This window comes from Nycticebus coucang, chromosome 17, assembly GCF_027406575.1.
Source record: "Nycticebus coucang isolate mNycCou1 chromosome 17, mNycCou1.pri, whole genome shotgun sequence".
NCBI classification, from domain to species: Eukaryota; Metazoa; Chordata; class Mammalia; order Primates; family Lorisidae; genus Nycticebus; species Nycticebus coucang.
In genome coordinates, this window is record NC_069796.1 from 31,590,487 (window position 1) to 31,603,640 (window position 13,154).

Sequence of the window (13,154 nt, forward strand, 5' to 3'; positions counted from 1 at the left end):
TTTATTATATTTCAATGGAAATATAGATCAATGCATGAGTCATCTGAGAAACAGAGAAGAAATGAGGATGAGAGAGATGGAGAGACAGAGAAGTACAGGTGCACAGGTAGACGAGTCCGAGCTCAGCCAGGCAGCGCGGGTGAGGCAGGCAGGCCCACTGGTGACCAGGCCTTTGAAGGAGGTGTGGAGTGGGCTGAAGCCAAGCAGTGGGAGAGGAAAGTTCCCTGAGGCACATAGGCAAAGAGATAGCTGCTCATTCCCTGGAGGAGACTACTACAAAGAGAAATGCCCAGCTCAGAACCCCCTACTTGTAATAAGTGGATGGAGATCATTGCCGCTGGCTATTTTAATTACCTGCAAGCAAATTAATTTTGCTACTTTCATTGAGAGGAGCTTTTTGAAAGCAGTTTTCACTCTGATTACCTTCATTAATGAGTGATCAAAATGCATCAAAGCAGAAGCTAGCACAAGAAGAAAAGCAGGGGGCAGGACTCTCTGGGAGGAGACGTCCAAACCCAGCGGGCACTGAGAAGCTCTGTCTTCTTTCATTAGCCTTGGGAACACTGTGACCCTCCCAGGGCACAACCCCCTGGTAAGAAAGCCTGGGTGGTTCCCAGGGGGCCGGGACGCTGCGCAGGGCTGCACAGCTCCCTGTAGTTCTGTCCCTTATTCTCCTGGCCCTCGGTGGTTTGGTGTGGTCTCATTCTTCATGCATCCAATGGGCCTGCTCTGCTCGGGGCCCATTCGGATACTTCCTGCTGGTAGACATTAGCAGTCACTTCCTGCCTCCCAGGTCACGGTGTGGGGCTGATGCCTAACACCCCCGTTTGATTTCAGTTAATTTGACATAGTGGTTAGTGGTAAAAAGTTCTTCTCTTTGGAGAAAAAGAGATGATCCAAACTGGGCCATTTCTTCCCTGTTCAGAAAAGCAGGCAGAGAGACTGGGAGCCCATGCCAGCCACAGGGCCTGGCGAGAGATGGAGGGAGGAGTCTGGATCCTAGAACAGCCTAACCCCTGGGCTTCTGCCCAACTCTGCCCTAGTGTCCTTCCAGCCTCTGGCCCCTACCAGTCACTAGGTGATGGAAGAACCTGAAAGGGACCCTGCATCCAGGGGGAGCGAGGAAGTCCTTTCTTCAAGGCTGCTAATGATCAGGAAACACTTTCAGGCGGCCATACAGAATCAACACATTTGAGCTGTGGCTGGTCTGACAGCTGCTGAGTTTGTCACATAGATAATTAGATAAACTGCTAAGCACAGAGATTCAATATGTGGTGTCATTTAGTGGTGCTACATGGGGGCCTTGATCCTAATTGAAGGCGCAGTAGAGTAGAACCTTAAAGAAGTCCCAAATCAGCTTCTCCTCACTCCAGTAATTAAACATGTGACTCATGTTCCCTTACATCCTCAGTGGCCCTCCCGCCAGTGGGTCCTCCGCATTGACTCATGGTGTCCTTTGCTGGCCTCTCTGACTTGTTTTACATGGAGGGCTTCTAGCTAGGCTTCCCATTCTCTCACTTGGGGACCGTGAAGGGATTGCATATATCCCTTCATTGAGCACATAATCATCAATTTGTGCATTCATCTAAAAAATGACTAGAGCAGCTCCAATGAGCTAGGGATAAATGTCAAAGCAAAGTTCCTACTTGTAAGGACACCCAATATGGTGGGAAGATAGGCAGGTTACTCAGAAGTTATGTCAGAGGGAGGACCCTGCTCTTGGTAAGAGTTCTGAAGGCCCCTTGGTTGGCTTTGAGCTCATGGACAGATCATTTCTTTTAGCCCATGATATACCTTTCACAAGCTTTCTAGAGGTGGTAATTAAGAGGGAGGGCCCATCAAGGTCACCACTTGGTGGGTGTGGTGGAGTCATTAGAAGGTCAGCCTAGCACAGTGGCAAGGAGCTTAGGCTTCTGATGGCTGAAAAGGCCCCAAGTGGATGACCTTCCCCTCAGCCCTTTGGCTTCCTCAATTTCCCTCTCCTGGTCCAGCAGCCCTGCCCCCTGTGTGTCCCCAAACAAGCCAGGCAAGCTCTCATCTTAGGGTCTCAGCACTTGCTATTGTCACTGCCTGATTCTCTTCATCCAGATATTCAAATGCCTTGTCCCCAAACCCCAGTCTCCTTTGGGTATGTGCTCAAATGTCACAATTCCAGCTACCACCTTCCCTGCTTTATTCTCCTTCACGGCACTTGTCACCATCAAACAGAATATTCTTGTTTACTGTCTATCTCTCCCACAAGACTTTACCTGTCATGAGGGCAGGACTCTGGTCTGTTTCTCCTGACTCGTAGTAGACGTATGTTTGCTGAATGAATGGGTAGATGAAAGCATCCAAGCAGGATAGCCTTGTCGCCAAAGTTACATCTGGGAAAACTCACTCTTAAAGCCACGTGGATAGTGAGTTTGGGGAAATATCTGACCAGGGTGTGGGAGAACAGCTGGTGGTGGTGGGGGGTCACAGAGGTCATCCAGGCAGGAGATGGTGGGATGAGCCATCCCAAGTGGCAGAAGAGGTAGATTGAGATGTGGGGGAGAGGTCAGGGGCTGAAACTGTGAGCAGAGGTAGAATGGAAAGAGAAGAGAGCCAAGGAGGGCCCTGGGGGACACAGGTGGGCAGCTGCGGGGGGGCGGGACTGGTGCCTGGAGGACAGTGTAGCAGGGCTGCAGAGGGGTGACAGAGGCCATTGTGGGGGGATGCACAAGACCAGCCCAGAAAATGCCATTTAGATTTGGCATTTAGAAGGGTAATGTGATCTTAACAGACTCAGTGGCAGTGGAGGGATGGGGACAGAAGCCAGACATAGACCGTGGGGGGAGGGGGGCAGGGAAGTTGGGGAAGTGGACATGACCAGTGCAGGTAATGCTGTGGGCTTCTGGGAGGGGAGGAAAGGGAAGACGAGAGGTTGTGGTACCTAGAGGGATGCTGGGACAAAAACTGGCTTCTTTGGGCTGAGAGGGACCGGGCCTGTCAGCAGCCAGGGGACTAAGGAGCCCACAGAGGAGGAGTTAGAGACAAGAAGGAGGGTGCAGAGCAAGAGGGAAACAATGCAGAGGACTCGGGGGCTGTAGCTTGTTTCCATAAGTGAAATCAATGCAGTGCAATGCTTTCTCAGCTCAATAACTTATTAGCAATTTTTAATTACTGGAATGTAATTAATTCATTCAAAGCGCAGCAGTTCTACGAAGCACACCACACGTGCTGAGCTGATAACATTCTCGCACATTTGCAGGGTGCTCACATGAAGACATTTCTTGCATAAAACCTAGAGGAAATATCTGAATAACACATATTTTTTTTCAAGTCACTTTCTTGATCCTGGAAGCACATATTACAAATGGGACAACTGAGCTCCCAGGGGTGTCGGGCTGAGGGGCTGTGAGCAAATTTTCAGTTCAGTCAAGTCCCAGTTGTTTACACTGATGCTGGCAGAACCTGCTGAGTGCGGATGGGGTGAGAGACAGTATAGAAAGTTTCCCATGTGTCTTTAAGGTCTTGGGGATGTCTCTGGCTAAGTCAGCTCCACAGGACGGCCCAGGGATTGGAGATGCTGGGGACTGGAACCTGGCATTTTGGCTGTCAATTGCATGGGTAGGGCCTGGTGTCCTAAGGTCTTGGCAGTCTAGGCACCTTCTGGACATCAGCAAGTGTCTATGGAGCTGGGTAGCTTGGTAGAAGATGGCCAAACCCTCTTCAGGGGAGCTCAGAGTGAAGAGCAGGAAGGAGACTGGGAACAGAGCAATTCCTTTGCAAGGGCCCTGGACAGAAGTGTGGGCAGGCCCAGGATAGAAGGGCAATGGAGGAGCAGGAGAGGTAGTGTGGGGAGGCAGTGGAGGCCAGCTTCCAGAGCAAGACCAGGCCCAGGGAAGGCCCGTCCCAGAGGCTGTTCCTGCTGTTGCCTCTTGGCTCTGCTAGCAGCCTTCTGGGGTCCTAGGCTTCCTACTCTTTCTTTAGAGGGGAGAGGGTGGTTTAGTTTCTTGAGTCCCGGCAGCCCTGTGATTTTGGGAAGGCTGAACCTGCCTTCCCTGGAGAAACTCCAGCTGGGCTTCCCAACAACCTGCAGAGAAGGGAAGCCCAGCTCAGCAGCGGCACGTGAGGCCTTTCTCACTGCCCATGCCTCTGGAGTCCTCCTTCCACACCAGGAAGTCTAGAGAAGAAGGATGGAGCAATCGCACCTGCTAGGAACATGCCTTGCTGGAACCTAATTAATCACAGCCTTAAAGCTATGAGTGCTTTTGAAGAGCCAGCTGTAGGGGCAGAGCCTGGGCACTGGACTCGGGGAAGGTACCTGCCCTCTCTGGGCCTCAGGGTCCCCATCTGGAAAATCAGAACACTGAATCAGCTTATCCCATACCCAGTCAACTTGATGTTAAACTATCTTGCTTGGCACACAAGGCCTTTGTCCAACTTGCTCAGATCCACCCGTCTCCCTGTATGCCCAGCTCCATGCCTCCCCTCCCAGGTCTGCATTTTAATCATTTGTTCTTCCCTAGCCTAGAGTGCTTCACACTGACACCCAGAGAAATCTTCCTCCACCCTTTCAACCTAACAAACTCTCCCTTGCTCTGTAACATCCACCTCAAATGTCTCCTCCAGCACCATCTCTAAATATTCCTCTTTTCTTTCTAAGGCAGATGAATTCTTCCCTCAGGCTCCAACAATATTTCCTGAGAACCTTATGTGCATTCCAGAAATTTCATCCAGACTGGTGGTCAGAGACGCTTGGTTCTCCTCTTTCACCTCTATCAATCTGCTGGATTGTAAGGACCAAGTTAACTCCATTTTGTTAAAACTAACTTCATCTTGTCCCTCAGTCTTCATTTGGTAGCTGCATACCAAAGGCGTTAGGCAACCTGCTCCCTCCCCCGACCCCTGTCCTTGCCCCATGATCCAGGCTCTTACACAACATCTGCTCCGAGTGATAACAGCACTCTCCAGACAGCCAAGGACAAATACTGCTCAGTCCCTCAAACCCCCTATCAGCTCTCCTCAGCAGCTCACCTCACACTCCCTCCCTTTTTTTTCCTTTCTGTACCCTTAAAATCTCCCTCCTTTTCGAGATCAGGGCTTCTCTGCTCTCCTGCTGTGCCAGGACCAGGAAGCCCAGTTCGAGCTTGTAAATAAACAACCTCTTGCTTTTGCATCGGACTTGGTCTCCAGGTGATTTATGTGGGGGATCCCATGACTCAGGCACAACAGGATGAACTTGGGTGACTCATTATATCTCTTTTCAAAGAATAAGATAGCTGGAGAACGTAATCACTAAATTTGATCAATTGGAGGTCAAATTCCAGTCATTCATGAAATAAATCTGAAGGACCAATGTTCTTCTCTCTCCTAATTCACAGAAGGACCCTCTACCCCTGACCTGTTAGCCCATATACTGCATTGTCATGTAAGTGAGCAAGGGTCCTATAAGCAAGCCTCTTGCATCTGTCCTTGAAAATGCCCTGATGTTTGCAGTGACACCACTGTCATCCCTGGTGCTGTTGATCCTCATTGCTTGGAGAAGAGTGATCACGACATGCCAGGCACTGCTCATTTCATACTCATGACACTCTACAAGGTAGGTACTATTATAATTCCCATTTTACAGATGAGGTAAGTTAGGCACAGAGACCCTTCATGCCTTGTTCAAGGAGGTACCGTATGAATCCATGACTGATTCCAAAGCAGTGCCCTTGAGCTAGTGCCAAATGGCTCCATCAGCCTGGGCCTTCCTGATGTTCCCTTGGGCACCTCCTAGCTATAAGAACTGCTCCAGCCCAGTTAAACCAAATCCCCTGTCAATACCTGACAACACCAGCCCCACACCAGGCCCTGACACATTAAGTCTCCTGCTGAAACTAGGCTTGTGCTAACACAGCTGGGGACCCCAGGAGCTTTCCCCAGAAAGGCAGAAAATGCCTGTGGAGGTATAGAAACGCCCCCAGGAGGTGTGGGGCCTGATTTAAGTTCCTAAAACAACAAGATTCAAAGTAACAACAATAACAACAAAATAACAAGAAGAAAAGAAAGAAAAGAAAGCTTTTGGACAGCCTGCTTTATCTGTTCTAACTTGCACAACATGTTTTTATGCCTATACAATAATACTTAAGAAAAAGCAGGTTTATCAGTGATCCTTTAGCATGTTTAATTACCCCCCGCCCCCAATGGAGATTATATTTCTCTGATTTCACTAACTTGGGAGCTCCCCTCAGAAGTACCAACGTGCGTGGGCAAACACCATTCAGGCTGAGGAAGCGGAAGGGCCTGCTTAAAACTGACCTCTAACAGCATCTTTTCCTCCAGAATTTCATGGTTTGTTTGGAAAACTGCCCAACTATGACATTGTATCACCTGGTATAATACAGCCCCGGCATGGTGAGTAATTGCTGAAAGCCCAGCTCATCTTCTTGAGCAGCACAAGGAGATAGCGCATGCATTCCAAACATGTCAAGAAAACAATTTTAAAAGTGTCCAGTAACATACAGATAGAAACGTGATGTCACTTGATAACTTTGAAAACACCAACTCTGCAAGAAAGAAGTTCAACGGCGAATTCCACCTGGCATCTCAGTTTTCTCTGGGTAACTGTTTGGTGCTGAGAAAAAACATGACTGCTTTTGCCACAGGAAGAGATACAACAGCTTTCCTACATCCCTTTTTGCCCCTGACTGTCAGGGAGAGAGACCCTGCTTGTGACTCATGAGATGGGGGAATCAAAGCTGCAAACTCTAGCTGAAGCCACGCTTTTCGGTTCAGTTTGATTTTCACACATGCTAATGATCCCTAAATGATATTATATTTCATTCTGCCTTCACAAGGAATCCCATTACCATAGCAACTGGAATGTGATACCAGTTTTCTTGTAAATGGGGCTAAGAATGCTGTCTCTTCTTCCTTGCTGTCCCCAGCCGGCCCTCAGGAGCATCCCCCCATATCCCCCCCCCGCCCCCGGGCCAACGTGGCTCAAGGGCTCTGGCTGCAGAAGGCACGCCCTTGCTCTACACACTCCAGTCCCACAAGGATCTCCCACATTGACTTCTGGGGGCAGATAAAGTACCAGAGAACAAAGTCATAACTTCTCTTTGTAAAGTTTGGCAGAAATAGAGAATAGAAGACGGATGGTTTTAGAATTTTTTGTTTGCTTGGTGGGGAAAGGTGATTTTATTTCCTTTATGAATAACTCTTGAGAATTTAGAACAAATGACAAATTGTCATCCATGGAACTTAAGCTGGCATTAAATATTCTGCTGCCCTTATGGGATGAGGACTACAGGCATCTGTGCTTTGCACCCTCCTTTCTTCCCAGACACTCCATGCCCCACTCTCAGTAGGGCCGCGGTCTTCCGTTTCCTCCCTCTTCCTCCCCTGTGGGTCTGAGGATGGGGAGACGTGCTCATCTCAAGGCACCCACCTTGGGGCTGGCTTGCTTTCCACCCACCCAGCCCCCGGGTGGGTACACAGCAACATGGGGGTGTTTGCTGGGCACTCCCTGTGGGCATGATCAGGGAGGAGGCAGCCTGGGTCCCTTGGGGCTGGCGTTGGGCCTTAGGCAGGGGAGGCTTCTCTGGGGAGTCCAGACGCAGGGAGCATCTGCAGGAAGAGAAACCCTGGCTCCAGGTGGGCTTTTTAAGGACAGCGTCAGGGTCTGATACTCAGCACTTCCTTGCTCACCCTCCACCTGCCATTAAGCCACTGGGGCTCAGAAATGCCCCCCAAACCTCCCGGGCAGAGCCTCCACATCCCTTTCACAGTTTGCACATCCCTCTGCTCTAGGCCTGTGGCCACATTAGAGTAAATAGCAATGGTAGGAATCATTCATGCTGACTTCTTGCAACACTCCTGGTACTGTGTTAAGTACCAGGCTTAAGAGGGGTTTGTCCCTTACTGTTCTCCACAGCAGGAACAGGCAGGGACTGCTGTCCCCTGGTTTTACAGCAGAGGAAAAGCCCAGAGAAGCAGAGTGAGGTCCCCATGGCCACACAGCAGGGACATACCAGAGTGGGGATGAAAGTTTTGGTCTTTCTGGGAGCTTTAAGAGTGCAATTCTGCTGCACAGAGTGGGTGGGAACTCACAAAATCTGTGACAAACTCAGTGATTCAGAAGAATTTGGTGGATAAATTCGATCAGCATGAAGCAGAACTGAGCCCCGCTCTGCTCGAGGCGGCCTACCCACCGCCCGTATGCATCAGCTCCCCCCAGCACCCCTCACCTCAGCAGGTTTTGTGGTGGCTGGTTTTCCCCTGGCATGAAATAGGAAATGCTGTTTGAATAACCGACGGTGAGGGAGGCTGTGCACACTCTGATGCAGAAATAGAAACGTTTAGAAAGATGCAATTTGGGGGATATTGGAAACCGGAGGATGGAACATCAGTCTATAAAATTCAACACGGCCAATAAATCCGGAGCAAGCGGTCAAGTGTTTTAGTGTGTGGTGGCGGAGGACTCAGCAGCACGCTCTGGGAAGTGCTTCCAGTCCGGGGATGATTTTGCCTAGGCTCATTTTGGCCTCATTTCCATAATGTGTCTCATGATCGTTGAAGCACCTCAGTGTTAGCATCATAAGCACAGCTGTGAAAGTGGCCGAGACTCTCCCCATCACAGGAGAAATGTGCCATCCCAGAGCTCTGCTGTTGCCAGGCTGGCATGTGAGGTGGGGGAGCAGCCCATTGCCTGGGTGCAGGGGTATGGGGAGAGGCAGCGGAGGCCAGCACACCTGTGCTGCACTGCTTCGGCCGTGAGTGCCCATGTGCCCAGGTGTGTTACACGTCACACATGCTTAGTCTGGGAGCCCGTGAGAGCGACATGGGAGCTCTGCCCCTTCCCACCTGGTGCCCAGCCCTTCACAGCTCTGTCTGGTACCCATGCCTGCCAGCATTGCACACCCATCAGGTCTCTATCCCAAGTGCCTTCCCCTCTTCTCTGCCCCCCTCCAAAGCAGGTCTCTGACCTCATGTAACCGCAGGTGGGCTCTCCTGCCTCTGAAGTCCCCTGCTCAGTCTATGTGGGTCATTCCCATCTGCCTTGTACATTTCCTAGTTCTCTCACGGACATGCATTTTGTTTCAGGATAACAAATACTTCTACTTTTTTTTTTTTTTTAAATTAAATCATAGCTGTGTACAATAATGTAATCATGAGGTACAATGTGCTGGTTCCATATATAGTCTGAAATATTTTCACCGAACTGGTTAACATAGCCTTCATGGCATTTTCTTAATTATTGTGTTCAAACCCTTATACTCTACACTTAGTAAACTTCACCTGCACCCTTCCAAGATGCACCCTGACAAATACTTCTACAGGCTGTGACTCGTCCTATTTACCAAGGCCAAACCCACCCAGGAATTGAGCGCTTCCTTGTTGGTGAGAGGCACTGCTTGAGGTGAAGGGAATGTGTCAGTGTGCAAAGCGGCTGCAGGCCTGCCCCGTGGCTCTTGCTGCTGAGCAGGAGCCCATGCTGCCCTGAACTCCCGACCCACCCCCAGCACTTCCCTGGGTTCTGCTCTCTGGGCTGGGGTGTCTGGAGGTGGGATGCAAACAGAACTTGCATTACTGAAATGTCCATTGGGCGTTTTGTCACACACTAGTCTTTCTCTTCCTTTATTTCCTTTATCATGTGCAACCTGTGGACTCAGCACCTAGGGCACTGTCAAAAGGACATCAGAAGATCCATCACAAAGCCCCAAAGTGTACAGCAAAGAACCGTCTGCCTACCTCTGAGGAAGCAGTCCTTGCTGCGGGTGACGACGATCTTCCTCCCCAGCAGGCAGGCAGTGCGGTGGAGCTCACAGTGGTTTTCATAAAACCTGCCATCCGAGCCGCACACGGGCACGTAGCTGGGCCTGCATGCCTCCAGGCACCGGCACTCGGGCTCCCCTGTCTCCTTGCTGAGCACGCACTGGCTGCCTCGGCTGCAGAACTTCTTCCCGCAGGAGTCCAACAGCCCGCTGTGGCCTGAAAGCCCTGTCAGGCACACAAACGCAGAGGGTCAGGCATAGGCACTCAGGGATGGGGATCACAGGCTCCCTCCATGGCCCACAAGCAAAGGCTCCCTTTGCCTGGGAACCTTGGGGGACTTGGGGTCCCCCATAGAGTCCCTGTCCCTCCAACAGGAGGCTACCAACAAGGGTGAACTGCTGTGCGGGGCTCAGGAGTTACGGCTGGCTCACTCTGAATATCTCAGACTCAACATCTGCCCATCCTTGGCCCCACAACAGGGCTTTTGATAAACCCTTTCTAAGCTCTTTCTATGGCTCACTTTTCCTGCTGCTAACTGGAAAATGAAAATACCCAGCCATTCTGTGCTCATAAAGAAGAGCCTCCCACCAGAGGACAAAGCCTGCCCTGAGAAACCCCCTGGGAAGCCTAGTGAAGTCAAGGACTTTTTAAAAAAGTGGTTCCCCTCTCCTTCCTTCCTTCCTTCCTTCCTTCCTTCCTTCCTTCCTTCCTTCCTTCCTTCCTTCCTTCCTTCCTTCCTTCCTTCCTTCCTTCCTTCCTTCCTTCCTCCCTCCCTCCCTCCCTCCCTCCCTCCCTCCCTCCCTCCCTCCCTCCCTCCCTCCCTCCCTCCCTCCCTCCCTCCTTCCTTCCTTCCTTCCTTCCTTCCTTCCTTCCTTCATCATGGGATGTGTGTGGGCCAGGCTCTGTGCTAGGTGCCTTAGGGTCCTGAAGATGACCAAGCCCTCTCTCCAACCTTGTCATTCGGTAAGGTGGTGACACCCATGCAGATATAACTCTCATCTGAGACCAGATGTGACCAGGGCCATGAGATGAGTTCAGGCAAAGAATTACAGGAGCCAAGGAGCTGCTTTTTAGAGAAGGGGCAGGAGTCAGGAGGTTGTGAAGTGACCATGCCCCTTGCAGATGGAGAGGAGGGCTTTCCCAGAGTCACAGGGGGCTCCAGTGGTGGCTCTCGCAGCGGCCCTGAAGGTGGTATTTGCATGCCTCTTTAGAAGACCAGATGTGAGCAGGAGCTGTGGGCAGGGATGGGGCTAGGGGAGGTAGGGAGGGGGCCCGGGGAGGCAAGGTGTGGGCCTGGGAGATTTAGGGAGCCAGGCAGAGGAATTTAGATATGACAGTTTGGGCACTGGGGAGGCACTGCAGAGTCTAGGGAGGAAGGTGGCGTAAGAAGAAAGCATTCCTGGGTGTTCAGGGCACAGGGGCGGCCTTTTCCTCTGGGGAGAACACGGTTCTCCATGACATGTATCCGCAGCAGCAGAGCTACAAAGTCCTTCCTAGTGCCATGTTGTGGCTGTGGGCAGGAAGGCCAAGATCCTAGGAAGGGAGATGTCATGTTTCTTGGATGGTTCCTGCACTCTGTACACACCCACAGCCTCTCAGGCAGTGGTGCCCAGAGAAACAGCCAAGGAGGGCAGGGCAGCTGGCATTTTTGAAAGGGCACATTCAAGTGAAAGGCCAACCAGGCCTCCACGCTCCACTCTAGGAGTCCAGAGCATGAGATAATTGGCATGCGACCTTGCTGGCAGCAGATGGAAAGTTGCAGTTACAGAGGGAAATCACAATACAAATAATCAAAATATGAATGCAGATTTTATGACCATAGAAGACTCTGCTTTAAGTTTTAATTAAATCTTCATGACAATATTCAGCAAGAAAAAAATGGCCCTGGTGGTCAAGAGTGAAATTTCAGCCCCAGTTACTACCCCCTGGGACTAAAATGTCTAAGGAAAAAAAAGTCTTGTTTTTCTTGTTTTTGGTTATGTCTGCTTTTCATCATTATAGATTTGAAAGGAAAAGAAAATCAGTTATCGGCAGATTAACTGCTTGATTCAATGATTCATTTAAATTCCTCCAGCCTTGGCAAGCTAAGAAGTATTGACTTTTTCTTGAATCATAATAAACCAGAAGGTCAAAATATCTCTGAGCAGCGTAAAAGTGCAGACCTTAAGTGAGCGAATCTCTTTTATCCACTTGGCTAATTGTTCGCGTGTCACTGTGATGGCCCGCGGGCATTCAGCCACCCCTCTGCTTGCCTTCCTGTCAAGGTTGGCTGGTGGGAGGCTGAAAAGGGGAAGGAGGGGAGGCGGGCACCTGGCAGGGGGGGCTCTGGGCTGAAGGCCCCGCACCATGCTATGGCCGCTTTGCCTTGGAGTGTGTTTGATTGGTGTGATTCTCCTGGGTTGTTAGAAAATGGGTTATCCTGGAAAGCGCTGGCGGCTACTAGAACAAACTAACACAGCTCTAAAAATATCAGCCTTTGTTTCTTTCCCAAGATAGGGCCAGGACACAGAGGGCTGCTGTTGGATCCCTGTTTTAATAAACTTCCCATGTAGATAGGACGAGAACCCACTAACCACCCACACCGAAGAAACAGGCTGCATCTGAGCTCTGGCCTCTCAGAGGGTTTGGGGGTTTCACTTTGGCTCTTCCCTGAGGGCCCCCCATTTTTCTCTCCCTCTGGCTAAATCAGCTCCAACTCATCACTGAGGGCTGTTTCTTCATGTCCAAGTGTCCTCTCTCTGAGTCCCCTACTGTAGAGTCTGTATCATGCTCTGTCCCACTCTCTGGCCTTGGGAGACCCCACAGGTGCTGGACCTTTGTCTTTCTCTGGCCTCAGTACATTTAGGTTTTAAGAAACACAGAGCTTTTAGAGCTGATATCCATAAGGTTGATTTAGTGCAGCTCAAGAGCCAGGCAAGGGGATGGGATGGGGAGGGTGGTACAGCTTGTGTGCAGTGAGCTTCCGAGGGTATGTTTCCCTTGCCTCCTGCAAAGAGTGCAGACCCAAGAGAGGTGGGCCTTCAAGGAAACTAGAACCCTTGGAGAGGAAGAGCAGGGCTTTAGAGACACCTAATTCAGCCCAGGCGTCAAACCGAAGCCAGCTCACTACGGACAGGGGCACCCCATTCTACCTAACCTTCTCCTGGAAAAGCTGATGTCAGGCCAGCATCACACATGCATCAGAAGGCCACATTTGATTAGCCTGTAGGTGTGACTCCCATGGCCTTCCCACAGGCTGTGCTCCAAGGGATCAGTGTTAAGAAAACACCTGTGCCAACCTGTGGCCATGCAAGTTGTCAGGAACACTTGGAGTCTCCTTGACATAGAAATGGGCTGTCAGCAAATATTTGATTCCTGATTACCTAATTAAGACAAAAGTAACTTTAACCCTGCATATACCCTTCACAAAGGCTGTTGACAGGTGGCCC

The 13,154-nt window shown here is 50.6% G+C and overlaps 1 protein-coding gene across 3 annotated transcripts in view; it reads right to left on the reverse strand.

The window, feature by feature from the left end:
- The window catches only part of FSTL4 (follistatin like 4), a 432,774-nt gene that overhangs the window by 223,131 nt on the left and 196,489 nt on the right, over positions 1–13,154 (reverse strand). For all 3 annotated transcript variants that reach the window (XM_053567330.1, XM_053567331.1, XM_053567329.1), the window contains exon 4: positions 9,703–9,951. In XM_053567330.1, the coding sequence (XP_053423305.1) occupies positions 9,703–9,951 (249 nt within the window). The remainder of the gene's footprint in view (positions 1–9,702; positions 9,952–13,154) is intronic.